The 14726-nt window shown below is 43.3% G+C and overlaps 1 protein-coding gene across 5 annotated transcripts in view; it reads right to left on the reverse strand.

Moving 5' to 3' along the window:
- Window positions 1-491: 491 nt before the first annotated feature.
- Window positions 492-14726, reverse strand: part of zcchc14 (zinc finger, CCHC domain containing 14) — a 32238-nt gene continuing 18003 nt past the window's right edge. The window contains exons 6-15 of one of the 5 annotated variants that reach the window (XR_015100618.1): window positions 12026-12204; window positions 9144-9186; window positions 8592-9072; window positions 8159-8256; window positions 4655-4749; window positions 4296-4448; window positions 3364-4189; window positions 3197-3225; window positions 2966-3122; window positions 492-2019 (exon numbers count right to left, since the gene is read on the reverse strand). Coding sequence is in view for 3 of the 5 variants with exons in the window: in XM_086108384.1 (XP_085964510.1) it covers window positions 1964-2019; window positions 2966-4189; window positions 4296-4448; window positions 4655-4749; window positions 8159-8256; window positions 8592-9072; window positions 9144-9186; window positions 12026-12204 (2329 nt within the window). In the remaining 2 variants the exon portion in view is untranslated. Of the gene's footprint in view, window positions 2020-2965; window positions 4190-4295; window positions 4449-4654; window positions 4750-8158; window positions 8257-8591; window positions 9073-9143; window positions 9187-12025; window positions 12205-14726 lie in introns of all 5 variants that reach the window. The other 4 variants (XR_015100617.1, XM_086108386.1, XM_086108384.1 and 1 more) reach the window with 4 other exon arrangements.

Raw genomic sequence — 14726 nt, forward strand, 5'->3', positions numbered from 1 at the left:
CAAACTTCATTGAAATTTGATTTGTAAATGCATTTGAATTACAGGTGAGATTTCCCCCTTTTTAATAATTTTAAATTTTGCTCTTATTCAAGACAAAAGGGATGCCAGTAATTATGGAGGGCAGTGTAGATTTATATTCAATGCATTAGGATGCCAATGCTTTTACAAGAAAGCATATTAATTGTAATGTTAATACATTTTTTTCCTCAGATTTTTCTTTTATCTCAAATTATTTTGGGCATTAGCTGCTTGAGAGAGTTTTGAGTATTTTCAAAGGAAAATGTGACACAACTCTTGGGCCATTTTTGTAGTTATGTTACAATTATTCAAACACTTATTTGCATGTTTTTTTTTTGTTGTTGCTTGTTTTGTCTTCTAAATGTAAAATCATGTAATGCATGCACATCCCAAATAGAAAAAAAAAATACTGTACTGCACAAATGGATTTTTCCCAACAATTAGCTAAAAGTCAATGGAAGGAACACAAAAACTGAACCTGGCCGAAAATTGTCAATTTTATTGTTGTTGTTATTGAAATACCGGCATTGAAAAATGCTTCTAACCAGGACGAAGCAGCATGCATGCTGTGAATGATTTGACCGGATTGTCCTTTGATGCGGCAAAGTGAGACGTCCAGCAGACTTTAAGACAACAACTAAACAAATAAAAAAATACCTTCAAACGTGAGCATGCATGCTTTCTACAATTTGCAAAACCCCTTTCCCACTCACAATGATCACAACATATTTAAAAAAAACAAACAAACAAAAGTTCAGCAATAATCATTTTAAATAAAGATGGCACATACAAGTGCCACACCCTCCAGGGGTCCGGATAGTGAGTAGGACAAGCCGTCCTCATGTTAATAATTCTCCAGGTCCTGCCCAGACACTTGACAGTCAACTAGGTTTCACTGAATAGGAAACAATCCTGAGCTTTCTCTTGGGCAAATTTCACACAGTTGTGTTGTGTCATTCACCTGCATCAACAATAAAACAATCTTAAAAGTAGACCTGACAAAATTGGCGCTTCTTGGTCTTCCTTGAGCGAAGGACAGAATGAAGAGGAGATACAAACAGGTTTCACGCTATGATCGTAAAAAGGCAACCTCAAAAAAAGAAAAATGTCATTTTCACCTGTCTCGTACAATGCAGTATAAACCGTAATACAGAAAATATGTACATTTTGCTTTGTTCCAGAGACAAGCTGCCCCACACAAACTTGCAGAAACGTGCTCTGTGCTCCAGACTTGTTCTGTTAAGACCAACACCACACAATTGAATTTTAAAACGTAACTTCCCCTCGAACCCATGTTATCAAATCTATTCATAGTTCTGTATAATAATAATAACAAGAACAACTTATCGGTCATTTGAACCTCTCAAAAGTTAAAAACTCAAATAAAGACAAGAGGAGAAGCAAACAACTTAAAATGAAAACATGACAATCCCAAAAGTATAGAAATGATCATTTTTGAAAGATGGCCAAACTTGAGGACCAAGTAGGACTTGAGACAGTTAGGTGGTCTATAAATATGTGTCAGCATCTGTCCTGAAAAGCTCTCTGGCCATACCGATATAAAAAGACCTGAGGGTTTCCTCTTCTGCCGTGCAGGCCCACTTCCAGCTTTTGAGAGGTTTTAATTTCTTGTGACATGCGGACACCGATGATTCTTCACTTGTTCACTGACAACTGCTCTGCTAAGAGCTCCGGCTAAAAGACTAGCTAGCTGGACCAGGGTTGCCCAAGTATGCTCCTCAAGAGCCCTGACCCAAAGATGAGCTGATCATTTGAATCAGGGGTTGGAAGAGCGAGACTTATAAAACAGGCTGGCCAGGGGCTCTTGAGTAGCGGGACTTGCGCATTCCTGAGCCAGACGCTTTGCCTTCAGCTTCAGCTGCACAAACTGTGGTCGCGGTGAAGAAGGATGAACGGTGGCTGGAGTAAATATATCTGGGTTTCCTCAGTCCCCAGAGTCCTTATTGTCGGAGTGGGGAGTGTACTTCAGTCGAAAGTTGCCTGTGAAATCACACACAACCGCAAATTAATGACACTCAAAGGCTTGCATTGTCGACTGAATTACATCCATCAAAGTCCTTCTATCCATTTTCCATGTACACTTTGCGAGCGTGAATGGTTTGACTTGTTTACTTGTACAGTGATCCCTCGCTATTTCGCGGTTCGTTCAGTGCATCTCGGATTTTTCAAACATATTCATTAAAAAAAAAAAAATCATATACAGTACTGTATATGTTGCTCTATATGACTCGCTGTTGTTTTGCTGACTTTCGCAGCTTCTCGCGGGCCGTTTGCAGACTTTAAAAAAAACCCTAATAAAAGAAAATGTTTTTTTTAATGTTTACTGTATTTTATTGTATTGTATTTTAGTGTGTGCAGGAAAGTGGTTAAGAGTGCATGATTGTCTGTGTCTCATGTGTTGTTTTGTATTATTTTGTCCTTTTTTTGTTAACTTTTCTTTTGATAGCGGCACAGACACCCGCAGCGGCTCCTCTTGTTTTATGTTAAGAGGGAAGAAATTTCACATACACATACAGTACATTTGACAATAAAGTTTATCCAATCCAATCCAATCCAATCCAATTTTGTTATTCATAAACTAACCTAACTTATACATGTTTGAATCTATTAGTATACAGCTTTAAGTTATGTTAATTACTTCAAAATTTACTTCTACATGCATGTATACCATTAAATTTGGCCATCTAAATATTATGTACATGTACCTATATGGGGGGGGGGGGGGGTCGCTACTTCGCGGATTTTCATTTATCGCGGGTGTTTTTGGTCCCCATTAACCGCGATAAACGAGGGATTACTGTACTTGAGCGCGTTAACTTTTCCCTTTCTCAACACAAGTACTGTGTTTTTGCCCACTCTGCTGTTTTCCAAATGTGTCTGATGGCATCATGCGGTTCATGCAGTCATTGTTCATTCCTTGACTCACCTTGCTGTGATGACTCCATGGGTGGTTGTTTGCAGCCCTCCGCTCTGTGCCCGTGGCCGCCGCAGTTGTAACAAGAAAGGTTCCCCGCGATGCGCTTCTGGATCCCGTTTCCCACAATGCCATGGGGCTGGTAGAAGCTAAAACCTTTTTGCTGGTCCTGTGACCCAGAGCTCTGGCAGTACAGGGGTGGTGGTGCCATCAATGTGTAGGAATAGGGCGTGGTACCGGTACCTGTGGCGCTGGATGAGGCCATGAGGGGGCTAAGATGGAGTAGAGAACCCAGAGTAAAGACAGAGCTGGCCGAGAACGGCTGCAGGTAGGCGGACGCAGGCGCGTATGCGGACAAGGCGCCGTAGGACCCGCAGTTGCCCCGACATCCGCACGAGCTGCAAACGCACATGGAATGGGTGTGGCCTTGACTTGGATCCAATGAAGTGCCAGAGGAGGCGGAGGGGAGGCCCGCGCTGGATCGCTGAGGGTAGTACATGTTGCCGGGCACTGCGGCAATAGGGACGGTGCTTGCGGTTGCCATGGAGACAAAGACACTTCCGCCACTGGAGCTAGCAGACTGAGAGAGGGACTTTGTGGAGGGGCAGAAGGTGGCAAAAGTGTAGAAGGAGGATGCGGGTGGGTATGAGTAGTATATGGATGGCGATGAGGATGAGGAGGATGAGAGGTGAAAGTGGAGAGGAGGTTGGGACACGTGGTGGTGGCTGTTTGAGGTGGAGGTCAGAGCGCAACTGGTCTCAACCATCAGACCCACCGCAGCCCCCGGAAGACCAAGACAGCCTTCGGAATCATGGAGGGAGGAGGGGGCGTCCGCCTTAAGTTTGAGCCTGGGGAGCAAGGTCTCCAGCCTCATGCCCATCGCTGCACCCGGACCGGGACTAAAACCTGCACTAGTACCGGGCGGGCCAGAAGCCACCACTTTAGTCCTGTCCTCTGCGCACAGCGGGGGCGGCCTTGGCTTTCGTGGGGAGGACAGGACACGCGCCTGGTTTGAGAGCGGGTTTTGAGGGTAACTGCCTTGCGGGTGGTAATGGGAGAGAGTGAAGGGGAGGTGGGAGGAGCAGGACGCAACGGCGGGAGCGGCGATATCCGTTTGGACGGGAAGGACCTGCGCCGTGGGCCGGCTGGGGCCTGCGGGGCAGCTGGAGTTCAGGATAAAAATGCACGAGCGCTCCTTTTCTTGACCGCCTACGACTGTATCTGAACCTGGCACACCTGAAACAGACACACAGACGGCTGTACAAAATGATGACCGTGAGCAAAATGTCCCTTCACAAAGACGTGTCCGTCTTTCTGGTGACCTCGAAGTGAGGCAACTTACGCCTGTAAATATCTCTGCTCCTGTCCAGAGTGGCGTCACAGCAGTGGGGCGTTCGGGGGGAACACGAAGAGCTGGAGTAGCCTGAGGACGAGCTGCTGTCTGTCAGGACGGGATGATGGTGCGGCACACTGTCCACCTCCACACGCAACTCTACTACAACACATTTGGGACGACTATTTTTGCTGACACAAATGATGACTAAGACACTGATCTGCCCACCAGGAGCAAACAGTGAATGAAAGACAAAAATAATTGCTGCTCCGAAATGTTCCAGTTACGTGTTCATTTTTCTTTTCTTCTTTATATGTAACCTGCCTTTTCAGGTACAAGCCATATGTTGGACAAAGCCGTTGTGTTACCTGCAGTGGTGGCGTGGGTGGAAGGTCCCACGTGACTGGAAGGCATCACTCTAGCGATACCACTACTGGTCCGTTTCTCCATCTTCATCTCCCTGCTGGTCAAGGTAAAATACAAACAAATCAGAAAACGAAACAAATTAATTCCAGCTCTCAGACCTTTTCCAAGGCCGAACCATCAAAAATCGAATCATCAAATTGCAAGCGTACACTTTTACAACTGCCCAACACATATAACAGGGTGGGCAAACTACGGCCCGCGGGCCGGATTCGGCCCCTTGGTCTTTTTAATCCGGCCCGCCGAAGGTTGGTACAGTACACAATTACGGTTCGATGTAAATGATTGCATTCATTTCATTTGGACTGACACGCATTTCAACGCCGGGTCGCGCAGTGACTTGAAGTTGCAGAGCACAGGGAGGGAGGGGGAGACAATATGGAATCCCGCAGTAGCGCTAACTCAAGTAGCTCCTGCTCGATACAACAGAATAAGTGTGTCATTCCGCTATTTTCTGTCATTGGATCCAAAACGGCGACATGCAAATGACTCTTTATTGCAGTGAGTTTTACTGCAATTGCAAACATTTTTACGTCCTGTCGATCATGGCATCCAAACGAAGAGGAACAGTAATAGCCGCGGAAGAGAAAGTGAAGTGAATCTGATTAAAAGAAGCGGGTTACATCGTACAAAACATTCAGGAGACGCTTGGAGTCCGAAAGTCTCAAATCTACGAGACTTTGAAAAACGAGGAAGCGACACTTGCTCAGTCCGATTCTGGCTGTTTCCGTGCTCAGAGCGAATTGCTTGCGGCTCGATGGACAGTCGAGTAAATAAACGTTTCCTGGAATGGTTTGACTGTTATCGTGCTGAAAACTTTCCACAAACTGGAACGCTCATGAGAGAGCAATCGAGTTCCATAGCGCTATGGGCATCGAAGACTTCGAAGCGTCCCGTGGCTGGGTTCAAAAGTTCATTGCGCGACATCAGCTGAGCAACGCTGTCTTGTGTGGTGATCAAGGGGAGGTCAAGTTCGAGACACTGAGTGAGTGGAAAGAAAGCCACCCGTTCTTTTACTAATTTTGTCGCAAATAGTCCTAACTTTGTTAGATTTTGTCATATACCTGTACTGTATGTGGCAGTTTTTGGGCAATATATTGTTGCACTTTGTTGTTTGTGTTGTCACACATGTACAGTATGTTGTTAACACACTTGGACGTTCATACAGGACATATACCACAGTTGTTTCACTGTTCTCATCAAAAAAAAAGAATGGTAATACTTTCATGCTTTTGTTCTGTTGATGTTTGGTATGGACTGTCAACATATACAGTTTCTTATATATACGGTATCTTGTGCTGACCCGGCCCACCTGTCAAATTTAGAAATCAATGTGGCCCCAGAGCCAAAAGGTTTGCCCACCCCTGACATATAGAGTTCCTTCGACCTTTCTTTCAACATGAACAAAAACCAGAAAATGAATCGTCGAGTTCCCCCTCTTAACTCATTCAGTACCAGCCAATTCTGGACCAAGTCTGAAAAGACGTTTAAAAACGTCTTTGGGAGTGAATGAGTTAAACAAACATCATTTGTGGCGAAAATGGCCTGCAAGTAGGCATGAGGCCAATAACAATGTACCATGGTTTCAAAAGGTCAAGGTTTCAATCACCGCTAATACTGTCTGTGACTGGGAATACAATTGGCTTTTCTTCTTTGAAATGACTTATAAGCAGCGCACAATATGATTTTAGAGCTGTAATTTGAATACTGTGAATTTGTCAGACCACAATATTTTTTGCTCACGGTGATACGATCAGAATGTACGATCAGTTCATGCCTAGCTGCGATTGCCCAAAAACTACCACTAGAGGGAGCCGTCAATGCACACCGCAACCTGGGCTGCTCCCCGGCTTCTCCATCTGCAGATCTGCTGTATGGAAAAGCACCGCAGGAACTTTCCATTTTGTTTGCCTTGTGTTCACACACACACACACACACACACACACACACACACACACACACATAAATGCCAACCAAATGGAAACAGTTTAAATGGAAATTATGATCAGATGATAAGAGCAGGGCTCTTCGTGCTTCCTTGTCCGTACTTCAATTTATGTACGGCCATGCTTGTTGAATAGCAAGTTATGCACAGAGACACATTTTGTTGCCATGTGTCATTGTTCTCGCATTTCTGTCCCTTGATTATCTCGTAGAAGCAAACCTTATCTCTGGAGCCTTCTCACAGTTAGTAAACCATGACGTGTTGTACGGTCTGTTTTTGCCATCCACTGCTGAGCTCGCAGAAGCCGAGCAGTTGGTGAAATGCTCATAGGCAAAATAAAGCAAGGATGTGCAGGTTGAGGAATCAACCTGCATCAGAGCACCATGTCCCAGTGTGCTCGGAGCTCAACAGGTCGCTTCAGCTGGGTGTTTGGCATATAATACTATAAAGCAGTGGCTCTTAACATTGTGAGAGGTACCGAACCCAACCAGTTCATATGCACATTCACCGAAACCTTCATTCATTCATTCATTTTCCGATCCGCTTTATCCTCACAAGGGACGCGTTGGGTGCCGGAGCCTATCTCAGCTGTCTTCGGGCAGTAGGCGGGGGACACCCTGAATGAACCGGTTGCCAGCCAATCACAGGGCACACATAGACAAACAACCATCCATGCTCACACTCACACCTAGAGACAATTTAGAGTGTTCAATCAGCCAGCTGTGCATGTTTTTGGACCACCGGGATGCCCCCCCGAAACCTTCATTTGTGATAAATAAAAAGATGATTTTTTTTTTTTTTTACACATGCAAGACACAAAAAGACGCATTTATTAAAACCAGGAAAAAAACTAAATCAAATGTCAAGACATAAGTATAAGTTTTTTAAATTGTGCACAAAATGACCCAGCCAGTGATGGTCAAGCGGTCATGTCATAACTAATTGACATGTTGAGTCATGTGTGTCTTAACCTCCATGGCAGAGGCTCCGTCGAGCCCCTGAGATTGATTCACCGAACCCAGGTTAAGAACCACTCCTATAAAGCATTAGTATAGAGTATCTTGTTTGCATGCAAACAGAAACAATGTAGTAATTGTAAAAATAAAAAATGATATATATATATATATATATATACACAGTATGACTATATATACACAGTATATATGTATATATATATAGTAATTTGCTAAATGGATGCGTGAGCAGGTAAAAATCAAAGCTCCTCAAGCTTAAAGGGAGGCAAACTTTGATTCAGCAAAACAAAATTATATTTTAAAAATGTAATGTAATATCTATATCCCATGTAATGTGCATACTGCTTCACCTAAGGTCTCAAGTGAGTACCCCGGGTTCTACTCAAGCAAGGTATGCCTTGCTTGTAATGGAAGTTTATTACTTGACATTTGGAACAGACCAGACCAGACCGATAGACCAAGTCAGCTGCAGTGCCACGACAAGAAAGAAACCCCAGAAGAAAACTGGTTGAATGGCAACTGCAACTTACTCTGCTGACTTCTGTAACTCCAGCTGCGTCTTGAGTTTCTTCTTTGCTCCCTGGGTTAAGTCGTACTTGTTTAAGTCATCTTCTGTCAGTGCTAAAAACTGTATTGAAAAGAGAAACCTCCAATCACTCACATGCTCCTTATTTTATAAGCCCGTATCTCACTTTGCGGCGAGGGCTGGCGGATGCACACGGCCCAAATGTTGATTTTTCATCATCAAGGTCGCAAAGGTACGCCGCATGTTCACCAGCAGTTAGAATGGTTGCAAACAGTTTTTCTTGTCACAAAGAAATTTTTGAACACGTTTAAACAAACGTCTTTACGACCGTTTGCAACCGTGAACGAACCCCGATGAACCATCAACATTCGCCACCTTCGCCGTCCAGCGGGATACGGGCTTCAGTAAATGCAAGTCGCGTTGGAGACCGCACCCACCTCTTCCATTGTAAGTTGTTTGAACACCGGGTAATATTTATGTAGGCGAAGCTTGCGCAGCCAGTCCAAGATGCCGTTCTGCTCTGGCATGTTCGCCTGGGACTGTGATAAAGGCTGCGCGTGCGACTGGGAACGGGACTGAGAGAGCGAGTATGAAAGAGACTGAGAATGGGGTGAATGTTGAGGTTGGGTCTGTAACTGTAGTGGGTGAAATGAGAACTGCTGAGGTTCAGAATACGTGTGCGGATGAAGTAAAGGACACGGTTTGCTTTGGGGGTGCGGCTGGGAGGAAGCATCGCCTCTGCCAGCACGGAAGCTAGGTGTGGGCAAAGCTGGCATGGTGGGAGGTAGGGAGGACAGTTGGGGGGAGTGTTGCGGAGAAGGATGTGAGGGAGGGAGAGACGAGAGGTGAGGGGAGGAGCAGGTCAGGGCAGAATTGTGAGTGCTGACAGGCTGGACACTGGCCACTCGGTACATCGCCCTGAAAGAGGAAACGCCGTCAGAGGGCAGAAACGCTGCACATCGCACTGATGAGCGATGATGAAATCTTACCTGCTGGCTCCTCTGTATTGCATCATACAGCCGGCTGAGCTTGCTGAGTGACAGATGACAATGGAAATATGAACACACTGTCGTTTATCGCCCATGTAAACAAAGAAATTACATTACATTCCGGTTATTATTTCATTTTATATTGGATTTGGCTGACTGAGAGGATGTCATGTAATACACGGAGACATTCTGGAGATGTTGAGCACTGAAATTGAGGAATGAACATGAGGTATACAAAACGGATGGATGGATTATCCTGTGAAGGGGAATGTGTTAATTGTCCCCCCCCGATCTGCTCGGAAAACGGTCATGGCCCACGATTGTAAATCTTCAACCTGAGCAAAAGTTGCAATCGCCAACCCGTTTGTGTGCGGACAACGCCGAGTTTCAGCAGAACCACGGACTCCGTGACTGTGACATGAAACAGGAAGACAGCCAAATAGGAAGCGAGCTGGAGCTCACACTGCTGCTCGACACAAATAGAGGAACAATTGGTGGTGTTGAATGTTTGTGTAACGTCGCTCACAAGTCATTTACCAACAATAGAAAGGACAAGGAGTTGTGTTTTTAGTTCTGGTCGTAGTTACCAGATAAGGTTCTTACTGAGAGTATTACCTCAAAAACACATGGCTGTCAAAGTACCGGCATAACAACGCACATTAAAAGACGGTAGCTTAATGTTTGTTGTGCTGTCTGTTGTGTGGGTGGAACTTTGAAAAACGGAATGGCGCAAGCTCTTAGTTGCTGAACGGTTGGAGTGAAGCGGTGCATACTCTCTCACAATTATGAAACTGGGATTTTGGGGGCAAGCTCCACTGTTCTTGGTCTCGGTTCTTGTCAAATAAATTTCCCCCTGACGCTATGCAGCCAATCACGGCATTGACAGTACTTGCACATGTTCTCTGCTCCATAACAATAACAATGCGGTGGCGATAAGTGACGCTAAAGCTCACCCTTTATCATGGCGAAACGACCGGGCAGGGAACGTGATACTTCGACTCCCCAAACCAAAATAAGAATGAATTGCGGTTCTTTTAAGTTGGAATGGCTGTCGGAGTATGTGCAAATTGAAGAACAAGCAGTCAAACTGGGTGAGATATTTTCTGCTTTGCAAAACCTGCAGCAAAGCTTACGCTGTAAGTAAATTTTCCGATGGAAAAATACGGACTAAACGGAAGCTGGACGATCTCAAGCGACACATTCAGCAGAAAAGTCATTTGAATAATGTTGGAATTATACAAAGACTCAAGATGGAAAAAGGGATTGGTACAATATTGCGGGAGAGCGCAAACGACCAGGAGAAAAAGAACCGGCTGTCACACAGAAAAAAATCCAACCCTGAGCAAGTTAAAGTTGTAATTGACTAGATTTTACTTGCCATTAAAACGAATGCACCAAATATTGGATTGATGTTGCTTTGATTCCTATTCAACATGTTATAATACAGTCAAACCTCGGTTTTCGACCGTCTCGGTTCTCGTCCAATTTGGTTTTCGACCAAAAATATATAATAATATTTATGCCTCGGATGATGAACAAATTTCGGTTCTCGAACAAACTGAGCGCACTTGAATGCACCATTTGACTCCTCTTGCCTTCCTTACACGAGGAAGTGACGCCTCCTCGTGTTGCTTTCCATTGTGAGCAGACGTGTTCAGTAAACATTTTTATTTTAATGAGCGTGGTTTCAGTTTTCGAACAATTTCGGTTTTCGAACAGCCTTCTGGAACGGATTATAGACAAAAACCAAGGTTTGACTGTATTTTACTTGCCATTAAAACGAATGCACCAAATATTGGATTGATGATGATTTGATTCCTATTCAACGTGTTATAATATTGCGTTAATTTTCAATGTTTAAAAAAACGCTTATAGAAACAATATAATACGTTAATTGTTAAAATTTGCTTTTTGGTTAAACTAAGCTTTTTTCACATTTTCAGTTAGTGGTGTGCTGCGGGATTTGTTTCAATGAAAGAAATGTGCCTTGGCTCGAAAAAGATTGAAAAACGCAGAACTAGACTCTACACCTTGGATTGGATATCATCGAGTTTCGCGGTCTTCCTCTGACAGAACAAAAGATCTGACGAAAATTGGAACTGAAAATACTACGCAGGCTAGGGAAGGACAATACACTGTGAAAATACACGTCGATTACTGGCAGTGACACTCCACTCTCTGTACTTTAACTCTCTCTCTCTCTCTCTCTCTCTCTCTCACACACACACACACACTATGCACACACACACCGCACTGGAGGTTAAAAATACACTGAAATGAAGTCACATTCATAGAATCAGGCACAAGCACTCACTCACACACACACACACACACACACACACACACACACACACACACACACACACACACACACACACACACACACACACACACACACACGAGGTCACCACACTCAGCTTCCCAACACAAACATACCACAATAAATTCCCACACCAGACTAAAATAGAAGCTGTCCTCTCCCTCTAACACCTTCAAAATACAAACCAAAAATTCTCCCTGCTATATCACCACCACCTCCTCAATGGTATTAACGGACGTGACCTTTTCCTTTTCATCTTGCACTCATCTCAATCATCACCAACACTGCATAAACCATTCATTCCCCAAACCAGTTTTCCTCATTAGTTTCGCGGATGTACTGGAGCCTATCCAAGACGTTTTAGGACGAGCGGCAGGGTTCACCCTGAACTTGGTCACCAGCCAATCGCAGACCGCATCAACAGACAGGAAATATTCCTTCTGGTATCACTGTCGCTACATCTAAAAATAGATGCCACATGTTTTGCATCCTTTCCAGAGACTTAAGTGTCTGTGATTGTGGCTAAATGGGAATCGGTCCCACTAAGAAAGAAAATACTCACTATAGTTGGAAGTGAATGGGCAGGTTGGAATGACAGGAGCCGTGAGAGGTGACGAAGGCATTTTGTGGAGGGAGGAAGCGAGAGGAGGCAGATAGCTGGGTGTGAGAGGCCTGCTGGAGGTGAAGAAGAGTTGGACGCTGCGGTGCTGGAGCACATGGCTGGGCAATGCTGTCAGGCATCTGGGTGCAGGTGGAGAGAGCAGACAGTCACATGAAGAACACGTACATAGACACAATACAAGGGCAAATATTCACTTGTATAGACACCGAATCGACATAGGTTACAGGTGGGAGACTGGTTAGGTTCTGGGTTTGCATTTTGCCACGTCTTTTGATGGAGACTTTATATGTTCTCTCTGCTCTGGTGCAGTCCATTATCCAAAACTAAAGTGTGTTTGGCTAACTAGGAAGTGACTCTACATTTGAAAATTTGAAATGTGAATGTGAGGGTAAATAGTTGTCCATCCCCAGGATTTTGTTGAACAGTTTGCATTTTGGCCGCCGAGCTTGTGAAACACTTTTCTTTAAAATGACTTTAATCTCCTCCTCTTAGAAGTTCATTGACCATTTTTGGTCCCAATGACTCCCATCATAAAACCATTTTTCAACATACGCTAATCTTGATAACTGAATGAACCTATTCAACCATCCATCCATCCGTGAACTACAGACAGACAGAGTCAAAAGTAGATCTTCGGTCAAAAAACGTTGGATTCCCATGCCATAGAGAGCTACCTTCTGTAGCTGGGTATCAGACCCCCAAGGTCTTTTGCCGCTACCCTGCTCAAATGGCACCTCACCTTAACCAACCAATTTCATCAGATCAAATTGAGACCTTCAGACCTAATTGAGTTACAGTGAAACTCCTCTACAACGAAACCTACATGGGCGATAATACCCCCTCGTGTGAAAAAATCTTCATGCATTAACACCATTTCCACTTTCCTGCCCCCATACAACGAAAAAAAACCCTGTTGCGTTATACGAAATATTTTTCTCTGCTCTTGCCCCGCGACGAGATTCACTACAATGAAGTCTAATCCAACAGCGACCTCTACTGCTTTGTTCGGAAACAGCAACAGCAACCACCACACTGGTTTACACATGTGCAGTAGTCCAGGAAGTATTTGTTATTGTAAGTTTCAGACGCAGCAAGAACGTTGCATTGCTAAAATGGCTACAAAACGGACCTTTGGATGTCAAGCAGCTAAGACAAGAAGAGCTCTGACGCTGGAAGAGAAGGTAAAAGTGATCAAAATAAAAGACGGAGGAAGCAAAATAAAAGACATTATCCAAGAAATTGATGTAAGTGAAAGTGAATGCTGATCGTAAATTTCGCAGTGAAAATCCCCTGTTGTGAAAAATTTCTTGCTGCAAACATGATTTCGTTGTAGAGGAGTTTCACTGTATTGATAAAAATAGATTGCTTCGTCAAAAGTGTTGATTTTCCCATTCAATATTTATGTAAATGGATTGTCTGCATTTTGGATATACCATTAACACAAACACACACACACAAAAGATTAGTACAAAAAAACTACATGAATCAGAATTAAGAAGATAAATTTGATATACTTATAAAATATAGTATTACAACTGTTTGTTCTTGTTTTGGATTTTGTATTCAAGAAATGCTAATTATAATGAATATGAGAAAATTGAAATAAAAAGGAGGAAGAATAATTATATATATACAAACCGAAAGGTGTATAAATAGAAAAGTATAGTACACATAAGGGTAAAAGTATTTGATGATATGTAGATTTTTCTTCTTCTTCTTTGTTTTGAAAAATGATCAATTCAAATTGCTACATAATAAGGGGTAGGACTAGATAAGTTATTTACTTCTTCCTACTCCTTTGAGCATACAACTGTGATGATGTGTGTTTTTTTTCTTTTACTTACTTTTTAATTTTCCTTTCAAAATTTTTGTTTGCCTTTTGTCAATCTGTTATTGTGTGTACTATATATGCTCAATAAACAAACAAACAAACAAAACACACAGACACACACACACACACACACACACACACATATAAGTAAATAAATGAATGGACATATGGGTTTTTCACAGGACAACGATATGTTTCTCCAAAACCTGTAAGTACCTTTCAGCTTTGATGGTGCCTTCACAGATACAATACAATACAATACAATACATGCTGATTTATATAGCGCTTTCACAACAGCGGCAGCTGTAACAAAGCGCTTCACAAAACAGTTAACATAAAGTAAAATAATAAACACAACACATAACATAAAACATGGACATGCGTAAGTTATCCATGCCATTGGCAGTAGCTCAGCCCCATCCCAGCTGGTTTTTGAACTTTGCGTCCATAACCTTCCAGAGGGGTATTTTTCCTCTTTGGCCCGGAGGACACGGTGTCCACAGTTTCCCAAAAAGATTTGAAATGTGGACTCGTCAGACCACAGAACACTTTTCCACTTTGCGGCAGTCCATCTTAGATGAGCTTTGGCCTAGGGAAGCCGGCAGCATTTCTGGGTTCTTTTGATAAATGGCTTTTGCTTTGCATTACTATATTTACTGACATTGGTTTTATGAAATGTGTTTGTTGGTTTTTGGCTTTGCAGCTTACATACAATGATTTCTCGAGATTCTCTGAATCTTTTGATGATATTATGGACCGTAGATGATGAAATCCCGAAATTCCATGCAATTGTACGTTGAGGAACATTTT

Source organism: Hippocampus guttulatus, chromosome 4, assembly GCF_054856545.1.
Source record: "Hippocampus guttulatus isolate MCC_2025c chromosome 4, RoL_Hgut_1.0, whole genome shotgun sequence".
In the NCBI taxonomy this organism is placed as follows: domain Eukaryota; kingdom Metazoa; phylum Chordata; class Actinopteri; order Syngnathiformes; family Syngnathidae; genus Hippocampus; species Hippocampus guttulatus.